This window comes from Numenius arquata, chromosome 5 (genome assembly GCF_964106895.1).
Source record: "Numenius arquata chromosome 5, bNumArq3.hap1.1, whole genome shotgun sequence".
Taxonomy (NCBI): domain Eukaryota; kingdom Metazoa; phylum Chordata; class Aves; order Charadriiformes; family Scolopacidae; genus Numenius; species Numenius arquata.
Window position 1 is genome coordinate 55,201,762 of NC_133580.1, and position 27,034 is coordinate 55,228,795.

Here is a 27,034-nt window from a genome sequence, read left to right on the forward strand (position 1 = left end):
GAGGGAGATGGCGGCGGCCCGGCGGGCTCCCCTCAGCGCGGCGGGCGGGAAGCGCCGCTGCTGGGGGCCGAGGGAGCGGGCAGGCAGGCCCGGCCGCCGAGAGGGACTCGAAACCCGGGCTGAGGGAAGGGCTTTGTATAGATTGCCTCGGTCCTCGTAAATTACCAGCTTAATTAACAGTTTAACTGGGCATCTTGTATCTCAAATCACAGCCGTTTCTTCTTGCATTAAAGATTTTTTTTTTTTAGTTCCGTGAAGAAAGGGATGTTCTTTTCTTAGTTGCCTTGCTAAGTGGAAGGTTCCTGGTATGTGACACGCAGAAAAAGACACTTGCAAAAGATGGTGACTCTGTTCCTAAAGCAAAGCACTCCCTTGAAAGGGTAAGGATTTTTTAACACACAAAACACGAAGTGATACCGATAGCACCGTCCAGCGTTGCTCTCTTCTACAGCCATGTCTGGTGCCCAAGCTGCCTAATTAAAATGTCGGTATATGGTTTCAAGTGCCTTCATAGTCCTAAATACATAAGGATCTACCAACAAAGCATTTAAAGCCAATTAATACAAGCGTTGAAAGGACTTCTGGTTCTATTCCAGGTAATACAGTCCCATCAGTGGTGTGGATTTATAGCTATTAACACCTGGATGAGGACCTTTTGCTCAACAGTGGCATCTTTGTCATAGCTTCCCCAACCGATTACATTTGTAGCAGCTTGTCCAAGCGTCACATCAGGATTAATGTGCCAGGGAGTAGCTACTTTCTTGTTTACCTGAGTATTTTATGTACCCAGCTTGGTGTGACAGAAGGAATGTGGTAGATCATGGTACGTGCTCTGAAAACCCAACAGTTACACAAGGATTGCTGCTGACTTGGAAGCAAGCTTTGGGCTTTAAGGTGCTCCAGAGAAAGCATGAATTATCATTTAATGCCTGGAAAATATAGGTAGATGCACTCTTTTGGTTCTGAATCATTGCATATAACTGACCAAGCACCATCTGAACTCATATGTATTTAAAAAAAAAAAATAAAAAAATCCAGCTCTTCCTGTTGTTAAACCTACCAGCCAGAAGCTTTTGCAGATCACTGAGCCCAGTTGAGTTATTGCAGTCAACCATGTCATGCAATCCTGAGAACATGAGAACACACTGCGCTGTTTCTAGAATGATAGGTCATTCTCCACCGCTGTCCCACTGGACGGCCAGTCCAAAGCCTTGCCAGTCTGACAGATAACAACTTAAATTTGGTTTTTAGACTACATTTATTCATGTGGGTTTTTTTTTCTTGTTAGTCTTGTTGTTGTTTTTTAATCAAGTAATGCCTCTTCCACTCTGGCTTTTACTTCTCTGCTCTATCATTAAACAGTAGTAGTATTATCCCAAACATTAATATTTTCAAGGATTTAATGCAATACAGCGTCTCCATTATAGTATTCAGTGCAGTGTTCAGACTGCATGGAAAATTGTAGTTATCCACCCCAGACCTAACTTATTGAAAAAATCCCAAATCAAAACAAAAAAACCAACACAACATCATCCCTTACAAATAACCAGATATTTGAAGTATGGAAGATGGCATAGCCAGTACATTTAGGACTTAAAAAACTTTGTTAGCCTTTTGTCTTAGAACAACTGACAAAATGGGGAAGATCAGAAGCACACACATGATGAACATGTCAGTGAACACCCATCTTAGCGTTGCAGTCTCAGGGGACTGCTGAACACCTTTGCACTTTTCTCAAAACAGAGAACGTCCCTGTTTAGCTGAGGTGACAAACTCGCATCAGAGACCAAAAGGAGCGCATCATGTGGGAAGGTCCTGGCCCCCGGAATAAATAGAACCTCACTGTCTCAGATTACAAATAATATATTATTATAAAGCTGCCAAATATTTTATGTCATAGCTTTTGTTTATCTTTTCCAAATGCCCAGAAGGCATGTGCTGTTTTTTGTGTATATATATTAAAATATATATATATAATATTCAGGAAAGCAGCCAAAGCAGCCCCACCAGTTCCTATGTCTGAATGGGCTGCACTGCTGGAGACACCAGCCTCTGCCCAACAGAGCCACAGCAGCTCCATTTTTGCTTCACAATAAACTCTACCTGCTGAGCTGAGGAGCAGCCCCAGCACCTCCATACAGGAGAAGCAGAAGGCAAAAAGTGATGGCTTAACACAGAATACGTTAACACCACGGTAGGTGATAACCTCTGCAAGGTACAACTAAGAATATCAAACTGCATACCAGCTTTCAGCTGGCAACCAGAAGACCAAACTGATGAGAAAGCTTTTCATGCTGTCATAAATACGGTAATTTATGCAATTTCTAGCTGAACAGTTTTATTCTCAGCCTATTCTTTACAGTATTTATATTCAGGGTAGCTATTCTCTGGGACAGCTGATGTTGACAGATAAATTACCTTGAACAGCCAGCTGAACTAAAGACAAAATGGTAATTTTCCTTTTTTGGGTCTCATGACTTGATTGTAGTTACAGAATAGTTTCTTTTTTTCTGGCTAATTAATAACAGATTTATAATTGATAACAGACCTTTTGACACATCTGTTACAACAATTCCTGGTTTAACAGCAACACAAAGACAAAAGAATAATTGGTGAATGTGATTGCGTTTGAGAAACTCTATGAGAAAGGGTTTGCTGACTCTCAATCTCATCCAAGCCCTTTGTAGTCCAAATGACCAGACCTTCCTATAACCTCCTGCAATATCAGAGCACCAACACAATGGCAAAACTATCGGACCACACTGATTATTAAGCTGAGGCAAGACCAGGTAGCCCTACTTCCCAGTCATGTAAAATACTACACATTAAGTACCACCATTAGTCCCAGGCTTACAATATTAAATCTGATTTTAAATATTGACAATACAATTTGTAACAATGCACGCAGTGATTTTCATTCAGTGCAATTTCAAACACAGCTAGTTTCAATCTGGCATTCTGAAACACTCATGCGCGTTTATCAACTGAGGCTTCCCTGTCCTTTATCTTTTTTCCTCAGCATTGCAAGATATCCCTTCTCATTCTCTTGTCCCAATAAAAACATCCTTTCCACAAACACACTCTCATCCCATCTTTCTCGTGGCTCTCCCTTATTTCTTTATTACCCCCCTTACTGAGGAATAAACAAGCTGCAAGTAGTATCAAAAATCACTGCCCCAGAATCAAAGTGCAGCTGTCAGCGCCTCTGTAATTCTAATACCCTGCTGAGTAAATCCTCTGAAGCTACTTGCTGTGGGAAAAATAAAGTCAGATAAATATACAATAATACTTTTTTGACAGTTTATTTGTGCAAAGGAGAAGTATACTGAGACTAAAACCCCAAACTGAAAGTGCTGATTTATAGCATGAAATAGGAAGTTAGCTCCTTCCTCATGACTTCAGTCAAGTTCTTGGCTTGAACTATACAAAAAGTTTTGGTTTTAAAGATAATATTTTTTTTCTTTTTCTAAAGAAGAAAAAAAGTTCATCTTGTGCCAAATGGAAATCAAACAGGGGGTATACTGACATCCCTATGAATTTTCAGAAGATGGCTTTACTCATTTTGGAAAGGTTAACTGAAAATATATTTGTTTTCAGAAGTGTGAATGGATTTCAAACACAGAAATCTTACTCATTTTTATGTGACATGAATATCTCCCTCACATGTACATAGTCTCCAGCTTGTTTTAACACTTAATACAACTATTCTTCATGATATTCTTTCACTGGTATATGTTTTAACACTTAATAAACTGCCAGCATTTAAGTGCCCTTCATGAACAGCAGGTAAGCACTGCCATGTCTGAGTTACCTATTGGCCAAAACATAGGAGATCAGATCTAGGAACAGTGTTTGAAAAAGGAAGAGGTTATGGGGTTTTGTTCATTTGTTTTTGTAAAGAACCATGGCCATTAGCTCATTCTTTATAGGATGTTCTTTATACTGAAATTGGAATATTATTGTGAAAGGGGATTTAATTTTCGTAAGAGTTTTCCAAAATATTACAATTTTCTTCAGTGCATAACAACTGTCACTGAACTTATCAAATAGCTAGATTACAGTTAATGCCTGAATAGCGAACCTAGTTCAGACTAGCACCTTTAAATAACTGTGATGCTCTTTGCCTCATTGCAATGTTTCTTCACAAATACAGTATAAATAAAAAGAAGTGTTAGAAGTATTTATTGGCTCTATTTGAAACGCAGGTATTTTCCAAAGTCATGCTGGGCAGTTATTGGTAGACATACACGATAAAGTATGTGGAAGAGAGTTAAGGATTTCACTGTCCATTTAAAACAGACAGTTATGAATATACCGAGGAATTCTAGTTAACCTAAGTTATTAAGAATTTCAGAGCTGTGCTCAATTCAAAACTTACTGAAGAGATGAACAGACATACAGCTTTAAGAAAACATCTGCTTGAAAGCCTATTCCATTATTCCACTGAATAGGTGAATTAGAATGTCCCAATGCTACAGACTACTTAAAAAACGTTACTGCTTAAATTGCAAATATACTACCACTCTGACAGCTGCCTGCCATTATGCCATATTAAAGATAACAGAAGATTTCTGCTACAGTTTTTTTGTGTCTGTATAGTTTGAGTTAGACTAAAACCCACTCACCCCCCAAGAATTCTGATCATTCATCCAAATATTCTCTATTATTAAAATAAACAGAACTATACCACATACAAAAGTGTTGGTTTTATTTTCCTTATGAAAATATGTGAATTTTTCCAATAAGCTGGTTCACCTTTTCAGACAGATCTTACGATGGTGTTTCCTCAAAAGGAATGCATCCAAAGAATGCAATTAAAATCTGTTCAAAAGCCATAGGATTGGGGTATTTTATATCACAGTAAAACCAAAGTTTCCTGCTGTCGATAGTCCAAATTAATTCTTCCCTTTTTTCCTTTTCATTGCCTTCCATTCACCTTCCTGTGTAGCAAGGCTACCAAGAAGCTCTTTCACTTTTCTTTTTCTGGCTGAATCTCTGTAAAACAATCAATCAAGATATAACATATTTCAGAAAGATTATATTAGGGAAAATATATAAGTATATTTAGACAATAATTATTAATTTATGAAAAGGCCACCAACTCCTAAATTTCACCAACACACGCTTTAAATAAAACATTCTCCATATTCTTAAACTGGAGAAATGAAACTGCAAAGTTGAAAACACTTCAAACGATCTCTATTGAAAATGTTTGTTTTTTCCCCAAATTGTCCAATTTCATTTATTTAAGTTTAATATGGTTGATCATTATTGTCAGTCTTGGCACGCAGCAAAGGAATGAACACATGGCAGAACAACCCCCGAACTGGTGCTGAAACAAAGGTTATGTTACCTCTCCATGATTTCTGAAAGTTGCATTCTAGCCAGAAACTGGTTATCTTTCCGAATCTCACGGATGGCTCCTTTAAGTTCACGTTTATGCTTCTGAATCAACTGCTTTCTTTCTTGTTCCTGCTTGCTGCCTCCCTGCTTTCTTCCAAACTCTAAACTGCAATGAGAAGGTATGTGTGAGCACAGAACACCCTAACAAAAACAACTTTTTCCATGTTTATAAAGAGTTTTTGTACGAATACTAACTCAGTATTTTAATTCCTGCATGTTATACGATTAACTTGCAAAATAAGGAGCTGCCCAAGGAACATACTGGAAAACACTCACCAGGCCTTCTAACTGCATGTCATCATCATGCAAACGACAAGCAGACAACACTTAACACTGCAATCCCCCATATGCAGCCTGCATTTCGGAAAGACCGAAAAAGCTAGAGTAGAAGACATCTGGAGAAAGATGGAATATCCCAAAAATATTTTAAGTTTTTGCAGATTTTGTTCTCTGCAGATGAATTCTACAGAAAAAGTCTGATCAGTTACTCGGGGATATCTGTGTATGGCAAAGGAAAGTTGTCCTCTTCAATTACTAGAATAAATAAGGCAGAGAATTTATGCCCCTCTAGATAACCAACATGGCTAAGTAAGTCAGCAGCCAATACAAGGCAGACTTCCTGAATCAGAATACCGTTCTATTATCTACAAAACCAAATTAGTGTTATTAAAATTAAATCCCAAAACAGAATACAAAAATGCACATGGCCATTGCAAGCTCTGTAAAAAAGGGGGAAAAAACCTCCATGTTTTTTGTCATTGCTACTTTCGGAAGGCAGAAAGCTGCTTGGTTGGGGGAGAGGAATGGGACACGTAAGTACGCTGAAAGGAACGCTTAAATCCAACTGATTATTTGTTATGATCTGTGATGCAGCGTACAGGAATAAAGTCTGCCTTATCTTTTGCACTGGTGAAGCATCCCTCAGTACGTTCACCATCTGTCCTCATCTTCATATCCTCATATAGTTCACATACATGGAAACTGCTCAAAGCTCTTCACACTTGAATGCTTGATAGAGCATTTGGTAAAGCACCTGACTAGACAGTAACAACCACCTCTCTTCATCTTGAAATTTATTTCTTTAAAAACAATTGGGCAATAGTTAATTTGCAGTGATGCTTCTTCCACAAGATAATCTTTGCTCTATTTCTTAGAATTCCTTTTTTCTTTCCCTTCCTACCTCCCAAGTAGCTGGTCCCGTGTGATTTGTGCACAAGATCTAGCAGAAAAACAGTTCTGTTTTATGTCCTCTTTTCCAAATCCTTCTAGCTTGCTGAAAATCTTAATGTTTAAATGCACTTTTCTTTTGCATCAAGTGTTGCTTTACTTACACTTTCACAATTTTAGGTGTATACTGTTTCAATGGCACTGGCTTCTTTTTCTCACATATCAATGGGGTATAGTGTTTTACTTTGTTCTCTAGCTCTTTCAGAGCGCTGTGATACCATTCCTGAAAATGCAAACCAAATTACAATTTTAAAAGCATATCGAAGACACCACAATTCACAAACTGCTGTAAATTGAATCAACAGTAGTGTTCTCCTCATATGTTCTTTTTCTGGGTAAAATCACTGCTATTCGTTAGGATATTGCTAGCACTGAAATGCTGTAAGCCTTCCAGGCTGGATAATTTTTAAACACTTTTGGAAGTCTATTAAGACGGTGTCATGGACAATTATAAAGGTCTGCAGGTAGTTTCACCTAACAGAGGAAGAAGCAAGACTAAAGCCAGTTTAACTCAGACTCTGCCTTTCAGGGTCATTTTAAGAATGATTGTTCATTTGTTTATTCTGATGGCAAAAAAATATAGGCCATTCTGTATCACTTAACGTTACAAAATCTTGTTCTCTAAGGATATTTCATGATGCCTCTTTGAGGACGGGACAATTTTGCTGCATTAAGAAGAGATAGATTAAAAATTTGAACCTCATTGCTAGAAAAATAAACAACTGCCCTGTTCTAAGTAAGGTAACCAGCAAGGTGTATTTACGTTAGCATTTATAACTGTCGAAGTAAAATTATCTCATTAATTTGGTACATGTACTTGGTTGTACCAAGGTCTTAAAGATTCATAACAAAAGTACAAGAGCAACTGGATGACTGGACTGTTCTTATAAATATGGACTGTTACATTATTACAAGTTAAGTGCTATTCTTTTAAATTAGAGGGGAGAGATACAGTGGAAAAAAAGTCTTTTCTAAACATTCTGCGCTCTTCTTTGGTTTGTCCACAGAAACATCACTGTGATTTTTGAAGAGCACAAAAGGCAAATGCCTGACCCTTGAAAAAAAACCTCACTGATGCTTATACTTGTTTTTTGTTTGTTTAAGCACAGATGAACATTACAAAATTTATGATTAAAACAGTCATATAAATTATTTCATTCTTGAGGAACACATACCTGCATTTGTTCAGGATATTCTTTCACTGGTATATGTTGTGTAAGAAGTGTTCTGACAGGATGCATTATTTCATGGAATGATGGTAAAGACTCATACAGAGCTGCACATTTTTTAATAAGGTCAAAACACAGGGCTAGACATGATAACCTGTTAATGCACAACAGAATTTAACAGTTTCACTTGCAAAAAAGGTAGTGGATTTTCAAATAAGAAGAATCAAACTAATTAAATCCGGGAGCATTAGCAGTGTCTATTGTTAAGACTGCCTGACAGAACTAGTTACAAGGCTGTTTCTAGTTGTTAGTTCAGACTAAAAATTTCACCATCCTACTACAAGCAAATACCCAAGAAATCCTTTAGCAACAAATCTTTATGTCAGTGTACAAAGCACAAGCCAGTATTGTGTCTCTGCTATAGAGTAAGAAGCTTTTATACTAGTTCTAAATGTGTTCGGGTACTAATTCTGAAGTTCTAAAACTTTATTGAAACAGAGGTAGTTATTTTGGGTTTCTTTTTGAACTTTGTAACAAAATGTTTACTCATCCCTGAAATAAGTTATGCTGTAACACTGCACGTGCTGAAAAATGAGGTTCAACATAACTTAAGTTTTATTACTTAAGCAACACTTTCAACACAGTTTGTATGTAAATACAGTTATTTGTTTCTGAAGAGCTTGACAGTTCAAAGTACTGAGCACCTCCTCTGCCTCTGCATCATCTTTCTCAGTTCATTTGTACCAAAAACGCATGGAAGGGCTGAGCACTCCAAAAAGTGCTCTGCATAATCGTCTGGCAAAAGATTAGCAATTTCATATGCTACAGAGTAGTGCCATAAAAATAAAGCAGAACAACTCACTACTCCTATTTTTACTCCTGAAGAGCACTGTCACTGATATTACCCAAAAGATGCTCTGTTTGGGATTTCTTCTGTTCACATGACTCATGTACCTGATATGGTTCATTTCTGTTGTGCTGGTTTCCTTTAATCTCGTTACAACACTCAATGGCAGATTTTGCTTCTTCCAACTTTCCAGATCCTTCTTATCACTCACCAAAAGCAGTTCTATATTTTTCCCCACTGGTGTAAATGGATGCACTACAGTATAGCCTAAAAAACAGGAACAATTCTAAGTATGCTTTCTGAAGGAAGAAAAATCAAAAACTTTTTACATTTTTAATCATACTGCCTTAAAAAATACTCCATCAGTACTATGTTTTTCTAAAATAATGGAAAACACTGGAGCATGGGTAGAATCATAGTTGTGTGCTCATTTTAAAATATTCTGCGTTGACAGCCCAACCATCACATTTATCAGCAATACTTCCACCGTGAATATTTAAAACATGATTGGATACTTTGATAACTTCAAAACATCAATATTGACTGAAAAATTCTCAGAGAACACTGTGCCTCTAATGTATCTTTTATAGAGCTTTTCCTCACTGCTAAGAGAAATCAACACTGTGTAAATTTAACTAGTGCAAAACCATTAGCAGAAATACAAAGGAAATAAAAAGAAGATTAACACTTGATCATCAATTACCTCTCAATATTTTTAAATTGTTTCGTATCTTTCAGAATCCTATATTCTAACTGTACCAAAACCTTTGTAGATCAAACATTCCTACAAGATTACACAAAGCAGTAAATACTTAAAGTGCTATGTAACCCACCCACTCTGTAACCTCTTCCCAACTCCTTCCAAGAGTTCAGCTGCCTGTGTCCTGAGACTCCAGGGCTCAGCTCTGACGCAGCCCAGCTGTGTAACCTTGGCTCACACTTCAGAGGAAACTGCTAAGCTGTGAGAAGCAGCTGGGAGAAAGTCTGTAGGGTACAGCCATACAAGATAATAAAGGTGAAACCGCAGATCTAAACTTGATGAGAAAGGGATCACTAGCAGTGCAAGAATTCAAAAGAAAAAAAAAAATGCCAGCACGGGAAAGCATAAAAATCCTAAAGGGGAAAAAAAAAAAGAAGGGAGCTGCAAGACAAGCACTCAGCACTACTGAAGATGTACTGGAATACTGCAGCAACGGAAGCTGAACCTTCCTCACCAGACTGATGACTACCTAGAGAACAGAGACTCCTCAGGTGTCTTATCAAGAGTGATGAGCATATTAATACATAGCCTGTAGTTCATTAAATCCCAGATTGTGTCTTGTGAGTTTGCGAACAAATACTTGATTTTTTTCACTTGAGAATATCCTGCCTGCAGAGTCTCTTCACACACGGCAAGTGACACTCAGAGTGACCCAGACAGAGATACTAACACACGAATTTGTTACTATGCTCTGACAAAGCTCCTTACAAGTGAATTATTGTCACTGAACTTGTCAACAAAAAAACCCCAGATCTAGAATAACTTTAAAGCCAGAAATGAATCCAGAAGGAAAAGGAAGACTGGCAAATAAAAATTGTTTGCTAGCATATAGATCCCAAGTTTTATACTCCCTGCTGTCTGTGCAAGTTGCTAAGTTTACACAGCTATGTTACAGCACAGACTAATCCTGCTATCCAGGGATAGCTGCCCTCTGTTACACTACAACAAAGCCATGTCAAATAAATAAAAAGGAGAAATACCAACTTTGTGATACCCTCCCTCCTTAGCTAATAGCTGTACCACTAAGATAAATGAGAGCAGTGTATCTGCAGCATTAGCTGCTGCCTCCCTGTGAAGATACAGGGTACCCACTGGGAATCTGTTAGAGACTATGAATTTCAGAGCACAGTCCAAACACGCAGTCTATTTAGAACAACAACATTGCAAAAATATTGCACTGTGGGCAACATGACTTCATTTCCTTTAATAACTTCAGTTCTTTCCTTCCTGCCAACAACACTAGAGGATCTAGTTCACAACAAGATGCCCAAGAATGAAGGTTGTGTACGGCTAACAGAGCAGATGATTGTGGTCTTTTGTTCAAAACAATACATTCAGTGTGAAATATTTTTATTGAAATTTAGAAAATAAACTAACACTAAAATTTATTATTCATTTACTCTGAACAAACTCACCCTGGGCCTGTTTTTTGGGTAGAGATATGTGAAGTACTCCCAGAAGAAAATTGATGAGTTCTGGTACAAATCTTCTGGAGAGAGATACATATTCCAGGAACAAACAGCATACAAATAACCCTTTAATAACATCTTGCAATGTTGTAATGCGACACTAAAAGGAAGAAAAAAAAAAAAAAGAGACACAAAATATTCAGTTAAAAGTCTATAGATCACAAATACAGGATCTCCCCAAAAGTATAAATATTAAATAAGTTGCATACATTTAAAATCTGTAAAATTACACCCTTTGAACTTAAATGAAAAATATATTTGCTTTCCCTTGCCTTCACTAAAGGGTATATGCAGAATTGAGTAAGCCATCTGTCAGAACTGGTTTAGCCACTAGAAGGTGCTAAACCACAAACAGTAAGTTCTTCAGAAATGAACCAAGGAAATACAAGGCTCCAGGGCAACGTGGATATCTGACAGCAATAGAACAACTAGCTCAAGACTTTTGAAACATATATAACAGGATATTTGCATTGAAAAATAAGGATTTTAAGTGCACTGCAATGCACTGCATTAGGTACATTTTCAAGGAAAACAAATACTGCCAATTGTTAAGTGAATATCCTTCTTAAGTAGGAACAGATGCAATATATGGAAGATAAATCACTAATGAATGATTTCAGACTGTGTTCCGTCTGTTCTATTAGTCCTATGTAATTGCCATATAAGGAATTCTTGTGTGACAGCTTGAAAAAATGATTAGATATAGTTTTGTGAGTTGGACTGTACTCTGCAAGGGTTTTTTTCCTCTTCACTTTTTCTTCCAATTACCATCTGTGACTACAGCAAACACAAAGCTGCCTTTTCAGTACATTTCCAATATATACATCAATGCTAACACATATATTTGGAGTCCTAGGAAGAACCAGGAAATTAAGTTATATACCGAGATACAACATCACAGACATACCTTAGTAAGTAGCTGACTCATGTACATAAAAGCAGGCGTTACAACTGGATGCCAGAAGTCAGAAGTTGGAAACAGCAGAGATGTAATTTTCAAATAAATAAGCTGATAGCACATAAAACAGAGTAAAGCAAAATATAGTAAGACATTATTCCCAGGATCTTGCTTTTACACATATGTAACTGATGAATAAGTAATTGCCATGTAGTACTCTAAAAATACTACAATATACATAATTTTCAGAAATTTGGTATGACACATGACCTAAATTGAGACAACTGTTTAAGTTAGATGAGAAAATGGAATATCCATTATAGGTCTAACACCGCACTAATTCAACGAGGCAGCTGAAAAAACAACCAAGAAGGAACTATGCTCCCCAACCCTGTTTATTCCATATGAAAATCTGACCCCCTTCAGCCCACCACAGTCACATACTCTCACACCACAAAAAACATGAGCAAGTGGTCACACAGGACCTGTGACACCTTTCAACAGGTCCTCAACACAGACAGTTAAGTCCCAGGATCCTCAGGCATTAGCACACATCAACAAATAACGGTTGCAGCCAAAAGAACTGAACAGCGATTAGGTACACTTTTACTGAAGGGGACTCGTTAGAGAGCTACAAGTGACCTCCTGTCAAGACCGTAAGGATGTTAAACATCAGTTGTGAGGTAATTCTGAAAATTATCTAAGTGGATATTTACATAGTAAGCTAGACACAACTAAAGTTTTATTGTTTCTGCTCTGTTTCTCTCTATGAAGTTTCTCTTGTAAACAAATAGTCTCCTGAACTGTTTTGGTTACTAAATATCACAGTCCAAACTTCAGGGTAGATTAACTATAGGCATATATAAGGTCTATTAACACAACTGGTCTAATGAACGTCCGTTCAAACAAACGCTTGAGAAAAGGAGAGTGATGTAATTCCACCCTGAAAGATAACGATGGCTCGAAACCTGAAGAAGTCCACTGAAGACAATGAAAGTCAGAAGTGTGACTGGTGTCATAAGGGTGACAGTGACAAAATAAAAATAGAAGTTAAAAGCTCTCTACAATACATTTCCTGCAAAATCCAAAACATCCTGAATAAAGACTCTTCAAAAGAACTCAATATAAATATTTTCCAAGCTGTAAGAACCAAGTCTTCTAAGCAAATCCTTCAGTCTATTTTCCTTCAATAGTCTAGTTATTCCATAAGGCAGCACTGTTTCAACAAGCTGGGAGACAAAAAACAAGTAGCTGCCTTTGGATTACTGACTTGTAGTTTGTCTTTGAAACTTTTTACTACAACAAACAAATACTCATTTTCCATACGCTCCATTCTTGAACTCCCTAACAGCCATTTACGTAGACACTGAAAAAGCAGCCTGTTCACATTTAGCATGGCAACTGAAATTTCTTATATTACTAACATAAAAAAGAACGGTCAATTATTTCCGAGTCATTAATTTAGCAATTATCATATATAAAGTATTAAGAAATGTTGTATTTTTATACCCATAATAATATTTCCTTGTTATTTTTTGTTAACCTAGGAGATAGTGCACTTCTAAGGAGCACTTCTTAAAACATTTGCACTTAACACAATTAGAGATATCAGGACATAAGTGACAATACTACTACTTCCTGGAATTGCCTCTAGAACTACCATGTTTCATCAGGAAAGCAAAGAATGTTCTGCTATGAAAACCGGAGTGGCAATTTTAAGATCTTGTCTTTTTATTACTACTACAGAGCCACACTTCTATTCTGAAGAACCTGTGTGGAGGGGGTTGTTTGTTTGTTGGGGGTTGTTTGTTTCTCAGGGTTTTTTTTGTTGTTGTGGGGGTTTTTGTTGTTACAATTTATCTCCAGAGAGAATTTAAAATACTGAGAAACTTAGAAAGTCATAGATGCTAATAATTCATTACATACTTTGAAATATAAAATTAAATTTAACATAATCTCTCATTTACTGGCATTTCTGTACTAATGGAAAGAACAAGAGACTTCCCGATTTTCCTAGCAGTATGCATTCGTTACCGTGTCTAATCCTGGAAATGTTGCACGGCCTTTGACTTCAATTACTTCTTCCATGTCATGTGCAGCGTCTCGAAGGATAAACTTAATACTGTCACTGGCTGCCTCAGGAAACATCTGGCAAAGATTGTACAATGGCCTATTAACAAGAAATTTAAGTTATGATCAAGCTACACCATTGATCCTAATAAAAAAAATGATTTTAAGCACCTATAGGAAGATTTCTTGTGTTCCATCTATATTATAACAATAACAAATCCCTGAAACAAATTATTCTTTTTTTAGAAATAGCCACCCAGTATATAGATTATTATTGAAATACCTAGTTTACAGAGACATGTATTTTTCATTGGGCCTTGTGAGATAATATTTGATTTGGTAGTTTCTAAATCTTCAATAAAAAATAATTTAAAACTTTAAAATACACTCCTAAATCATCTGCTACGGTTAAAACATATCCTTCTGAATCCCCTAACTCTTCATTTTACTGCACCGAGGTATGCTGGCATGTACTAGGCAGCCCATTACTCTAAATATTCTTAGGCCATGTTAAACACCACATGAGGCAGCAATGTTGTTAGCAAGATTACTACTTAAAATGAGAAAAAAAAATACCCACAACGTTAGGTCAGCTCCTGGCCTACGGTTAGCGCCTACAAGGAGATACAGCCAGGAGTCTGCATCTGTTTGATCAGAGTTTCTCCACTAGTTTCAGTTTAAAATGTCAGTAGTGGTATTAATAAATCCCAGTTACTTACTGAAAGAAAGTTGTCTGGCCTGCAAAGATAGGAATCGGAGACTAATTTTGGTTGGAAGGGGCCTTTGGAAATCATCTGATGCAACCCTCCTGCTCAAAGCATGGCTAACTTCAAAGCTGGATCAGGTTGTTCATGGCTTTGTCAAGCTCTGTATATCTACAAGGGTGGAGACTCCACAGCCTCTCTGGGAAACTCGTTTTAATGTTCAGCACTTTTGCTGTGAAGATTTTTTTTTCCTTTCATCTAACTGGAATTTCCCTTGTTGCAGCCTGTGTCCATTGATTCTCGTCCTTTGCTGTATACCTCTGAGACAAATTTGGCTCTCTTGTCACTATAACTGCCTGTCAGGTATTTAAAGACAATGCCAAATCGACAACTTCCTGCAAAGTGTTTATTTGGAACTTTGGTATGAGCTTATTATAACACTCTTTAATTCCATTTTCACCTAGTTCCCCGAGTGTATTCATAGAATGGAAATGCATGGAAAGAACAAAGATTGCAAAGGGAACTGCACACCTCATTGCAAAGCTTAAAATCCTTAGTCAGCAGTCTAAATAATTTCATATAGAGAAGTTTGCATGCATGCATGCATGGTATTATTTATCCACTACCCATCAAAAGCATTTTGCAGATCAAAAATTACATTCTGAGGTTTTGAAAATGTCTTGGTACAATTAATAGCTCAAGCAATACATGAAACAAAATTAAAACACTACAGGGCTGGAGAGTTACCAGTGAACTAGAATCCCTACAGAACTATTCAAAACAAACAACATGCTAAATGCTTTACCCTCGGTAGCTTTTCTCTTTAAATCGTAAAGGAGAAAAAGCCCATAGGATTTATTACTTACAGGACCAGTTTGTCAATTGTTCTGAGCTCTGGTAAATCCAAAGTTGCTAACTCCCCAATATACTCCAAAAGGAAGCCAAACAATTTCTGCAAGAAGCATAGTATGTTAAAATTATTAGGGTTTGTGGTTTTTTTTTTTCATTGTACATATTCTTAAGCAGCACAAAAGAACAGTGATACAGAAGTTAGAAAATGAAGAGTAGTGTGTTGATTCTACTGCAATTCACAACACAGAAGCATGTACGTTTTATATCGCTTCCTGATTACTTACTAAAACTTACTCTGGAATTCAAAGTTAATTTTAAACCTTAAAACAAAACAAAACCCCCATACTTCCAACTTTGCTTTGTTTCCCGCTGCAAGGCTTGGATGATTGCACTTCTGAATTCTCTCCAGTATAAGAAGCTGTTGTTCTGTTGTTCTTCCAGCCAATAAGGACTTAAACGTCTCATAGGACTCGGGAACTAGAAAGTATAAACAAAAACTGACCATACAAAAATCTCAAATTTAACATATATAATTCAAGTGAACATCTAACAAATAACAAATTTCCAATTTGAAAGTGTTATCATTCGGAAAAAAAAGATAGCATACAGCTTTTAAATAATCCCCTTTTAAACACTAATAACCTATCAGCATATATGTAGCATTACATATATGAACATAGGTCAGAAAATAATGTAAATGTTTTTGAACAATTAACATTCAATTCATTCTGTATGTGCTGCCTAAGATGAGAACAACTATGCTGACAAACACAAAGCAGAATTACACGTAAGCACACATTCAGCCATAAATTTACCGTAATACAATTAGCTCTATGTTTACTTCACACCTAACTAGCTTTGTATGAAGGATATTAAGAAAAGTAAGCATCTTGCCACTAACAGAAAATAACTTTAAAAAAAAATCTCAACCTGGCATAAGAGAATAAAACCTCAACTTTTGCCTAAGTTCACATGCTAGAAAACACCCTAAGTGGTTAAGTTTTTTGAGTTATTCTAATGTGACTGCTTTCTGGTTAAAGCAAGAGCTGAAGGGAATTTAGAAGGCTTTGTGTAATATAAATTATCTCCTTTTGATGGAAAAATGCAAGTACTTAAGGAAGCTGTTTGAAAGGTTGTTTAATCTTGTGACAGATACTTTTGTTAGAGAAATCTACACTAGGACAATAGTTAGATGCATTATGTACTTAATATTAACGCACATTTTGTGTACTACTTGAAACGTGCCTCCTCCTTCCTCCTAGGCACAGACCCAAAAGGAGTCACAATTTTAGTGCCTCTATTTAACAATAGCTGCTATGTTACCTCGTAGGGATTAAACCTCAGAATCTTGCCTCTCCAAGCATTTTCTCTAACAAAAATGTCAGTCCAAATGCTAGAGAAAGTAACCTTTTTTTTTATTTAAGTAGAGATAATAGAATACTATTCTGGCTTCCCTTATGCAAAACACTAGCACTTTGGATTGGATGTGCTGGCCTTCAGAAAGGAGTACAGATCTTTTCACTTTTCTCCCCAGTATTTATCTTTCAATTCTAAGGCTGCTCAGAGGAGCAGAACGAGTGCTGGGATGAAACAGATCTGGTTCCCACCACTCATAGCATGATTAGGGCTGATCACTAAGAACAGCCATTACTGGCTACTCCTGGAATAGTAGAAGACAACCATGAAGCAAAACTTCATGGATGAACAGGAATATGTAAGATCCTATAGTGCAGAGACAGAGACTGGTTATAAACCCCCTGAAAACAACAGGGATCTCTGGATCAGTCCTTTTCTTACCAGCAAATGTATAGGGAAGCTCTGATTTGGCGGCTTCCATCTTTGGATCTAGTTCCTCTACACTCTGTGATTTGTTTTCATTTGTCTCGTGTTTCTTCTGTTCTTTATTCCCTGCAGCTTCTTCTTCACTCTCAAGGTCAGATTCAAGATCAGAGTGGCTATCAGCAGAACTATCCTCCTCATCTTCATTAGCAGATTCTTCCTCACTTTCTTCTTCATTCTCATTATCTTCCTTCCCACCTTCCTCTTCTCCCTCCTCACCTTTTTCCCCCTCCTCTTCATTTTCAATATTCATTTTTCCATCCTGTTAGTAGAGAAAATAAGCCAGTTAAAACACTGATAAAAGTGACAGCATCTCGCCAGAATCACTATGCAAAACTATCATTAAATACACACGAACAGGATCTGAGCCTTGCTACCCTGACCAATCATAGAGTCACAGAATGGTTAGAGTTGGAAGGGACCTTAAAGATCATCGAGTTCCAACCCCCCTGCCATGGGCAGGGACACCTCCCACTAGAGCAGGTTGTTCAAAGCAGTGACCAAGTACTGAACGGCAACAGTGCTGGCAAAGAAGGGATTTTAAGGTGAGAACATGCATACAGATATAAGAATAATATGGTATTTCCAAGAGGGTGTAAGAAACTGGAAGAATAGGAGGTAGTATACGACAACTAAAAGAATCAACAGAAAAATAAAAAATACTAGCAGATGACATGAAAAAAATTCAACATCACTTACATAAGCATTCTTGGTTTAAAAAAAAAAAAACAAATCCTTCTACGTATTAAAATACCATATCAGGTAAATATTTGTTCCCATCCTGATTTTATTAATCATCATTTTAAATTCACATTCATAATTTGTATTCTCCCCTTCTAGGACAACAGCAATCCCCTTGCTACTTACATGTAACAGGCTGGGAGGATCAGTATGCACACACATGCACCACAGTCCGAGTGACTCACTACATTATACTGTTCTGCCACCTTAATCAAAGCTACTTCACAGGGGAAGGGTTCTTCAGAAGCCCACTCACCCTCAGGCTGAAATTTCATGGAAGTTGTATGGAATACAGCAGAAATTTAAAAGTCAAAAACAAACAAACAAATGAAAGAAAGGGCTAATGCCCTCTTTTCAGCCCATTAAGCTAACAACACAGAGGGTTACTATAACAGGAGTATAGTCAGTAGATTGAGGGAAACAACTATTCCCCTCTACTCGACACTTTTAAGGCTACATAGAATACAGCGTACAGTTTTGGGCCTTCAAATAGAATAGAGACATCTATAAACTGCAGCTGGGTCAGCAGAAAGCCACCAAGATTGTAAGGGGGCTGGAGCCCTATGAAGAGAGGGAGAGCTGGAGACCAAGTAACCACCTTCCAGTACCTACAAAGGAGATCACTGAGAAGGCACAGCAACACTCTTCATCACAGTCCGCAGCAGCAGAATGAGAAGCAACAGGCCTAAGTTGAAACAAGAGATGTACAGACTGGATATAAAGAGAAACTTTTTCATGGTAAGGACAGTCAGTGGAACAGGCTGCCCAGGGAGATGTGCAGCCTCCACTCTCGGTGATTTTCCAAGAACAGACTGGATAAAGTCCTGAGCAAATTGGTGATTTCATAGCTGAAAGCAGGAGCTTTAAGCAGGAGGTTCAACTAGAGGTCTCCTCAGAGGTCACTTTCAAACTGATTTTCTTATCTTCTTTTCAGAACTCTGAAAATTCTGAAATTTTAAACCTTACCTTGTAAGACAATAAAAGTCTGTCATCTTTATCCAGGATAAAGCCATCAGCTAGATCATCAGCTGACACGTGGCTGGGTTTCTTTTTATTCACCTGTTCATCTATTCCACGCATTCGACGTAGTCGATCTGCCTGTGTTTTAGAAGAAATACCACACACAGATGTGAGCCATTTAGATTAACCAAGTAACTACACCAGAATGGAAGATCCCTCAAATACTACAGCTAAGAAAATCAAGGGAAAAAAAGATTAAGTGGGATTACTCAAAAGCAGATGAAAAGAAAAAACAGCAACTTAAGAAATTAAGGTATCATCTGGTTTTGCCCATATTTTTTGTGGGGAGTGCAATCTGGTAAGAGCACATACACAATTGGATTAGTTTATTTGGAAGGCTTTAAAAATGGGTTTACGAGAAGCATTATGTTCTCTCATTTTCAAATGTATCTGTTTTGCTTATGAAACACTGCATCATTACTAGAAAATGTAAACTTCTAAAATGTTTTATAATTCTGCAGTGTTTATCTGTGTTTCCCATATGTGTAACAAGTTTGTAGTAAACAAGACCATCTCCTAAGATTTTTAAGATATACTACATTTGTAATTAGACTCAATGGGCAATATCTGAACCAATTGTTTACAAAAGGATTTCCACCTGGGCAACCGGACAGACTGTGCATCAAACAAGATGACAAGAACAGAAAAGAAAAAAAAAAAAAATCCTTCTTTCCGTTATGCTATTACTACTGAGCTGTTCTGAGGTAACCTGAAGGTACTGAATCCCTGTGGTCCTAAACGTGTCCTTAGTATATCAAAAGAAAAAAAGGAGAGAATCAGTTACCAAAATATTCATTCTTTCCGTAAGAGTCTGATCTCCACATAATAGAAAGAGAATGCAACATTCCCCAAGAGAAACCTATTCCTCTGCAAAGCAAAGCTACATACACGCTACTGCTGGAAGACTCTTGCAATACCTGAAGAAAACAATAAATGACTTGCCAGCGTATTAATTCAACTGCTGTGCAACACGATACTCCCCCATACTGACTTAGAAGAACCTCTCAACTCTGAATAATTTAAAACATTTAAAAGTAAATCGCAGCATTATTACATTTTTTATTGAAGAAAGATCAACTCATTTCATAAACCTTACTAGTCACGTACTAAGTCTATGTTTTTCTGTTGTAGTAGCAGATTGCAAACAAAACACAAACAGAAGATTTCCTGAATTCAGCCTCTGACGAACTGCAGTTTTAGTACAGCCACTTTCAATCTAAGGTCAAGCAACGAATATAAGCAGTCACTCCCAAAAGACAGGCCAGAAAACAATCTAAACCATAAATGGTATACCTCCAGCTTCTGGAGTCGTGCCTGCTCTTCTTTTGCCAATTCTTCTTCTGTCTTCATCCTTTCTGAAGGTTTCGCTTTCATCTCGAATCCAAGTTCTCGAACAATCATATCATAGTCATCAGGCTAAAAAAATATTTATATAATTATTATCTTAAGTTTTATTATTTTGCTTTGCAGCCACCACTCTGCCAGACTAACAGCTAAGAAATAAGACTGTTAAGATATAAGGAAAAGACTGTTTCCAAAGAAAGCTGTAGGAATATTCAACTCATTATTAAGACAAGGATTGGAATGAACACTTGAACAGAAATTCTTCTGGAATCTCCTCCCCCTCTATGTAAGTTACTCACAACTGAAAAATTTACAAACAGTACCTTAAATAAAAACTGGTTTACTTATTAATTGAAAAACTTTAAAATACTGTTTATTAATAAAATACTATTTTCTCGAAAAGCAGCTAGAATTTATAAATTTATAGTTTACATCTCACTTTATACTGTCAGACACAAGCTAAGTCTTTGTTATCTTAATTACATAGATGTCTATCTTAAAGAAAACAGGGATGCTGGTATTCAGTAAGTTTAAGCAGCATGCTTGGGAAAACTGTTACTAGCAGAGATTACACCGGACTAGAGAACAGAGCGTTCTTGATATCTGCTTAAGTCACTAAACCATATAGCTTTTCTAAAATTCAGTTCTAGGAATTTTTCTTCTTACATATGACTAGATAAATTTCTCCAATTCAACATTAAGGTTACAGAGCATTACTAATTCACATTTTGCATCCCTGATAATTCTTAAATCGGATTCACACACATGAAGGAAGGGAATCAAATCTTCCTTTTCAGCAAATTATGATGACAAATCCTTTGTCTAAGATACTACATTACCAACATATTAGAGTATTCAGCATGTTAAGAAACATCTAAAACCCAAAAATCAATACATCAAAATATGAACTTTTAATCCAGTATCTTCTGTTTGTTATTTGAGGTCAGTTTTAACATTAGAGGAGTTCATTAGTTTGATCACTCAAAAGCCGAATTCTACTGCCAAGGAATAAATGGAAATTCACAATGTTCTGCAATATAATACAAAATTTCTACAAGAAAAAAAATAATCGTGCAACATATTACAATGCCTATTCTTAGATTTAAAAATTTATTTCCCCTAGTATAAAATATGAATGATAGAAAAAGCTTTGAGACCATAAGATATATCTATTCCAAAGTTAAATACTTTAATTCCCTTTTTGTAGAGACAGTACCCAATTTACAACAAGGAAACGTGTGTTGTCAAATAAAAGTTGCTTTATCCAAGGAACACTGCAAAGGCATTCAAACCAAGTCAATCTTCTCTACAATTTTTTCTTCAAGAAAATGTATGTGCCATAAAAATAAGCTGTAGCCAACAGTGTTGTTCAACCTGCAACCTCTCTCAGATTTGATAACTAATGAAAAGCAACAGGTAATTAAAATCAGATAAATCATATAAAACCCTATATGACTCCAACTAACCAGTGTCCTAAAACTGCAGCATGCCTTTAATGTGAATAGCAGGCAACATTTTATTTTACAAAGTGACGAACTTTGCCTTATACTTCAGCCACTACAAGTCAAATCCACAAATTAGTAGAACAAAAGAAAGTAATCTAGCCAAAACCTTACCTTGGGTTTTTCTGCTTCTTTGTCCTTTCTCTCTGACTTTGGGGTTTTGCGGGCCATAAGGGTTTGGATTTCCTTCCAGTCATTGTCAAGTTTTTCTGTGAGTTCTAATGCACTTTCTCTCCGACTTTGCCTCTCTTGCTAGATAAAACCAAACCAAAACAAACACAGCAGTTACATTCAGATGAATATGACATGGCATTTACAGCATAAAACCAAAATGCTGTCTTCAGCAAACAAATGATTTTAAATATTTAATATTTTAAAGGCGTAAAAATTCTTTGTGGAAGAAGCAGCACAGAGTCATGCTGAATGGCATAAGGGCTGCATATAGAAAACAAGTTAGGAGTCAACAGAAGGGAAGATTTGGGGATACAAAAGAATGGCAGATATTCAAGGCATATCCTAAAACGTCTACCAAGTCAGAGGGACTTCATTCAAGGAGCTTGGACTCTTCTCCTAGACAGCTATCTCCTTTGTCTTCTATGCCACTGCTAGTTTATTCTGCAAAGACAGAAACTGTGCCAGCTTCTTAATCACGCTTACTTATATATCAGGTCTGAAAACTCACCTTTTCTTGTTTAGACTTGGCTATCATCTCTTCTATGAGTTCCTTCCTAGATTTGGGTTTTTCTTCCTCTTCATCTTGCTGCCCACTTGATGCTTTTTTACGGAGGAGGCCTCCACCCCCTCCAAAGTGAGCAGCAGTTAACTCAGCTAGAAGAAAAAGTAGATTATGAATCCTTTTTAAATCCATACATGATTGCTGAGGCTGCTGGGACAGTATCTCCCTATTCTTTGAGAATTGGAGCAATTAAAACTATCAATTATGTACTATTGCCATCCCTATGGAAAAGACAATACCAAAAGAGAACGTAACTTACACTGACAAACATTTTGCAGGAGGTAGGAATGTGAATTTTTTCAGCATTGTAACTAGTATTTAAGTTCCAATTTCACATCTGCTAGAATCCAGAGAGTTGTTCTATGTGTGGTTACAAAGTAATCAAATCTGGCTTAAGCATCCCAACCAATTACATAATATTCTTTCTCATTGAAAGACAGCACGGAACAAACGATGTACATGTACCAACAATCAAACTAGCAGTGAATAAGATTATTAAACAGTGGGATACTAGCTGACATGTCTTACCTGACAGCGTTCCTCTTTCTTCTGTGTCACTGTCACTATCAACAATATCATTTAGTTTTTCAATTTCTGCCAAAGATTGGCCATAATGAGTCAATTCTTCATCTTCATTAAGATTATAGATATTCTTCTTTCCATAATTTTGCTAAGAATAGTAAAACAAACCAATTAAACAACAAAAGGTTTGTAGTTCCAGGCAACAAATTAATAAACACTGTATTTTTAAAGCTAGTTGAGGAGATTCTTATTCCAGTGTTCTGCTGTTTTTAAGAATACTACCAAACCAATCCTTTCATTCAAATACATTACTATATCAGTATACTTTTTACTATTACTGTAAATCAGTAACATCAATTCTGAGTTGTTGCATTTTGGGCCTAATGAAACTGACTGTAACCTACACAGTAGGTTATCAGTAGAATATGATATTGCATTACTCAGTTCTGGAGACGGAGTATGATGAAGCAGAGGGAACACAACTGCACGTAAAATTCACATTACGGAATTACAGCAAGTTACAGAGTTGTTCTATTCAGCAAACGAAATGGCTGCTGTTCAACAGCCGCATTGGAATCTCAAAGTGAACTTGATGATGTTTGCCTCCTCCTACTTCAATCCCAAACCATAGTAGTCAAAGCAGTCAAAGAAAACCAACCAATCAATGGAACTGCTTAAAACTGGCTTTCTTGCATATCAGTGCTCGAAAGTGCTCAAAGAAATTTCTGCTTCAAAAAGCTGTCTTGCAAAACCAGAAAGTTCTCATGAAAAATTTTGGATTGCCACAAAAAATTGCTTTTTTATAAAAGTTCCAAACATATAAAATCAAAAAGAAAGCATTAGCCTGCAAAATCCTCTGTTAAGGGGGCCACTCCCAACCTAAAAAGTCAAATGTTTCTTGTGGGGGTTTTTTTTGCGTGTGTGTTTTGGTGGTGGTGGTGTTTTGGTTTTTTTTAAATTCCTATACTTTACCTGTCTTTCCAAAGCAAATCGTCTGATCATCTTTTCCTCTGGACTTATTTTGGTGTTATATTCACCAAAACGCCTGTCTTTAAACACATTTGTCTTTTCCCTTTCTTTGTATTCTTTCAGTAATGTTTGGGTACGCTAGAAAGAAAAAAAAAAAAAAGAAGATCAAATTAAAAAACAAAGAGAGTAACTGCTTTCAAAGCCAAGGCAAAAAAGGCTACATGGTATCCTGGCAACATAATCTCATTTATCAAAATCCAATGAAAGAGAAGTAAAAATTAATGAGAAAAGAGATGGGAAGCTCACACAATATACACAGAGTCATTAAGTTCTCTTACAAGCTGCCCATACAGTACAATGTATCTCACTTTTATTTTATCACATATAAAAACTCTGCATTGCCACCAAAGAATTCTGATTTGTCTGAAGCTTAATATGCAAGAATAACATATTAAAGAAAGCAAAAAAAGCCCCATTATCAGCTGAACCTCTTTTGGGCTTGTCACTTAAGACATTAAAAACCCCAAGTGGGTACACACATTTAGCTCTCTGCTTTAGTGTTGAGCGCAGGGAGTTTACGCATCAAAGCAGTAAAAGGAAGTTTAGCAGAGCTATATGGTAGCAACTGCTGTACTTATGGCAGAGGGAAGGAGACAGATTTACTTTTCAATGCCAGTGATCTAAACCATGACAAGTATTTGCTTTGCCTTACTATTATATAAAACCCAAATACTTTAAAATGTGGTATTAAGCAGTCATGAAGTTTTCTAAAATCTAGGCAAATAGTAATGAAGCCTGAAAGCTAATTTAGAATTTCATGCTGAAGATTATATATAGTTTCTAAAGGAAGAACTGGAAAAAAAATCCATGTTTATTTAAACACATTAAGTGAATCTTATGGAAAGGTACTGTCACTATTCATAATACCATGAACTCACAAATTGCAGCACTGAAGGAAAAGGCTGTTTCCTACAACAGGCCTCTGCAGCTTCACTGAGCATTCAAGACTCTCAGAAGCCACGGTAACCGACACCAGAACTCAGGTTTCATCTACTACTGTGCCCGTTCTAAGTTTTATTTACTTCTTGCACAGAATACATCAATTATCATACAGCTTAAACACTGTGCATGAACTGTATTATCTCTTAATACCTTAGATAAAGAAAAGCACTTTTGGTTATTAATTATTTGATGTTCTCTCTCATTGATAACATTGCCTTCTGCTGTACAATTTTTAAAATTAACTTCTCTTTCCAGTAAGTGCTTTAAATTCTGTTCTACAACAGATTGTATGCAATGTCAGAGAGAATCTCGGGGCAAACTTTCAAATTATGCTGCTTTTTTTTTCAGCTTTAACAGACTCTACAGAGGTTTTAAACTCTTTCCTGGTTTGTTTGAAGCGACAGACCATAAAAAAATTCCAGTCCTTCACTTAAGGATCGGGTAGGTTGCTGGAATCCCAGATGAACAGTATGACACAATGGTCTCCCTTATACATTACAAATATTGGTCAGGTAACTAGTGATGTCAGTAGAGAACAAAAAGGAGGCATTTAAAAAAGCCTAAGGATGGAAGATAAAAGATTTACTCTTCTTAAGTTTTATGGTCATTCTTAAGGGAGCAATGAGGACAGATCATTATTTTGCATCCCAACATACTTCTATAAAACACAACTATTTAACCAGTACAAGAAAAGTCATCTGCATGTCTTCCAAATCAATGGTAGTTTCTTTGTATCTACACATTTCTCACTGCATTTTGACCTTATTGCCCTCTCAAGCTTTCACTATTACAGCAAAGTTTCACTATTATCAAGCTTAAAATCCTGCAGCAACCAAAACTGACCAACATAATGAACACTTACAACCACCTGCACTCTGGTCCAGTATTTGCTTGCCAATACCACATGCCATTGTATTCCAAACCTGTGTAATTTGAAAAGAGAATATTCCCACACATGCAATAAGGGAGACTTGCACTGCTCAACCCTGTGGATTGCACTCGAGGCAGACATTTTCAGCAGGCTCTTCATCACCATCTGAGCAAGGTGAGGTGATCAGCCACTCCCCCTATGCAGGATGGAGGCAGTCTCTTATCTCACCTGACATGGCTCCAGGCTTATCGCCTCTCCACCACAACTATATCTATAGATGCCATCCTTCCTCCCAATTTTTTATATCCTCTTACCTTCTTGATGGCCTTGGACCGTGAGACACCAGGCAAGCCCACATCATTCTTGGTCTTCCTCCCTAGGATGTTAAACTTCTGCCTGTTGACTTTCACCTCAAAGGGGTTGCTCTTGACCATGGCCATAGCTGACTTGACAGGGCCCTTGGCTGCAGAGGGTGCTGGGGCCTTTCGCTTCCGCTTAGCTGCCTTCCCCATTCTTGGTTCGGCTGCCTGCGAGGATGCGTGAGGGGAAGGAGAGGCTCGGTACTCACTCAGCGCAGAGGGATGGAGGGGGCTGGGCTGGAGGTGCAAACAGGCCGAAGAAAATGGTGCCCTTTGGGACACCCCCCCCCCCCCCCCCCCCCCCCCACACACACACCCCCCCCAGTACCCCTCGGGCCTGACCACTGCCCTCCGGCGCTGCCCACACACCCCGTAGGAGCCGGCGAGGGGCGCGGAGCCGGACGGAGGAGGGAGCGGGACGGTAGCGGCGTCCCCTCAAGCCGGCGTGCCCCGGCGGTACCACACGCGCACCGGCAGCCTCGCACCTCTCGCGAGAGTTTCTCCCAGCTATCGCGAGATTTGCCGCTCTTTTCCCCTCCCGCTTTGGGATGAGCCGGGAGGGAGGCCGGGAACTGTAGAACGCACTACATATCCCGGCAGGAAGAGCGCGGCGGACCCGGCGGAGAAGCGTGCGCTGCGGCGCAAGACCTGCTGGGAGCAGTAGTCCCAAAGGGACCAGGGAGGGGGAGGCGGGACGGGAGCGCAGAGGCGGAGCTGGCTGAGGCGGGCG

At 37.7% G+C, this 27,034-nt stretch overlaps 1 protein-coding gene across 1 annotated transcript; it reads right to left on the reverse strand.

Annotated features, from left to right (window-relative positions):
- Positions 1-3,295: 3,295 nt before the first annotated feature.
- On the reverse strand, positions 3,296-26,799 carry NOP14 (NOP14 nucleolar protein). Its single transcript, XM_074147262.1, has 19 exons — positions 26,674-26,799; positions 26,260-26,472; positions 24,076-24,210; positions 23,110-23,251; positions 22,528-22,673; positions 21,960-22,097; positions 20,293-20,415; positions 18,946-19,077; positions 17,197-17,500; positions 15,746-15,876; positions 15,414-15,499; positions 13,808-13,943; positions 11,783-11,884; positions 10,822-10,975; positions 8,754-8,913; positions 7,806-7,953; positions 6,735-6,853; positions 5,354-5,509; positions 3,296-4,995 (listed from the first exon to the last, which is right to left on the reverse strand). The coding sequence occupies exons 2-19, from the start codon at positions 26,455-26,457 to the stop codon at positions 4,896-4,898; spliced, it is 2,610 nt and encodes an 869-aa protein (XP_074003363.1). The 5' UTR covers positions 26,458-26,472; positions 26,674-26,799; the 3' UTR covers positions 3,296-4,895.
- Positions 26,800-27,034: the final 235 nt, after the last annotated feature.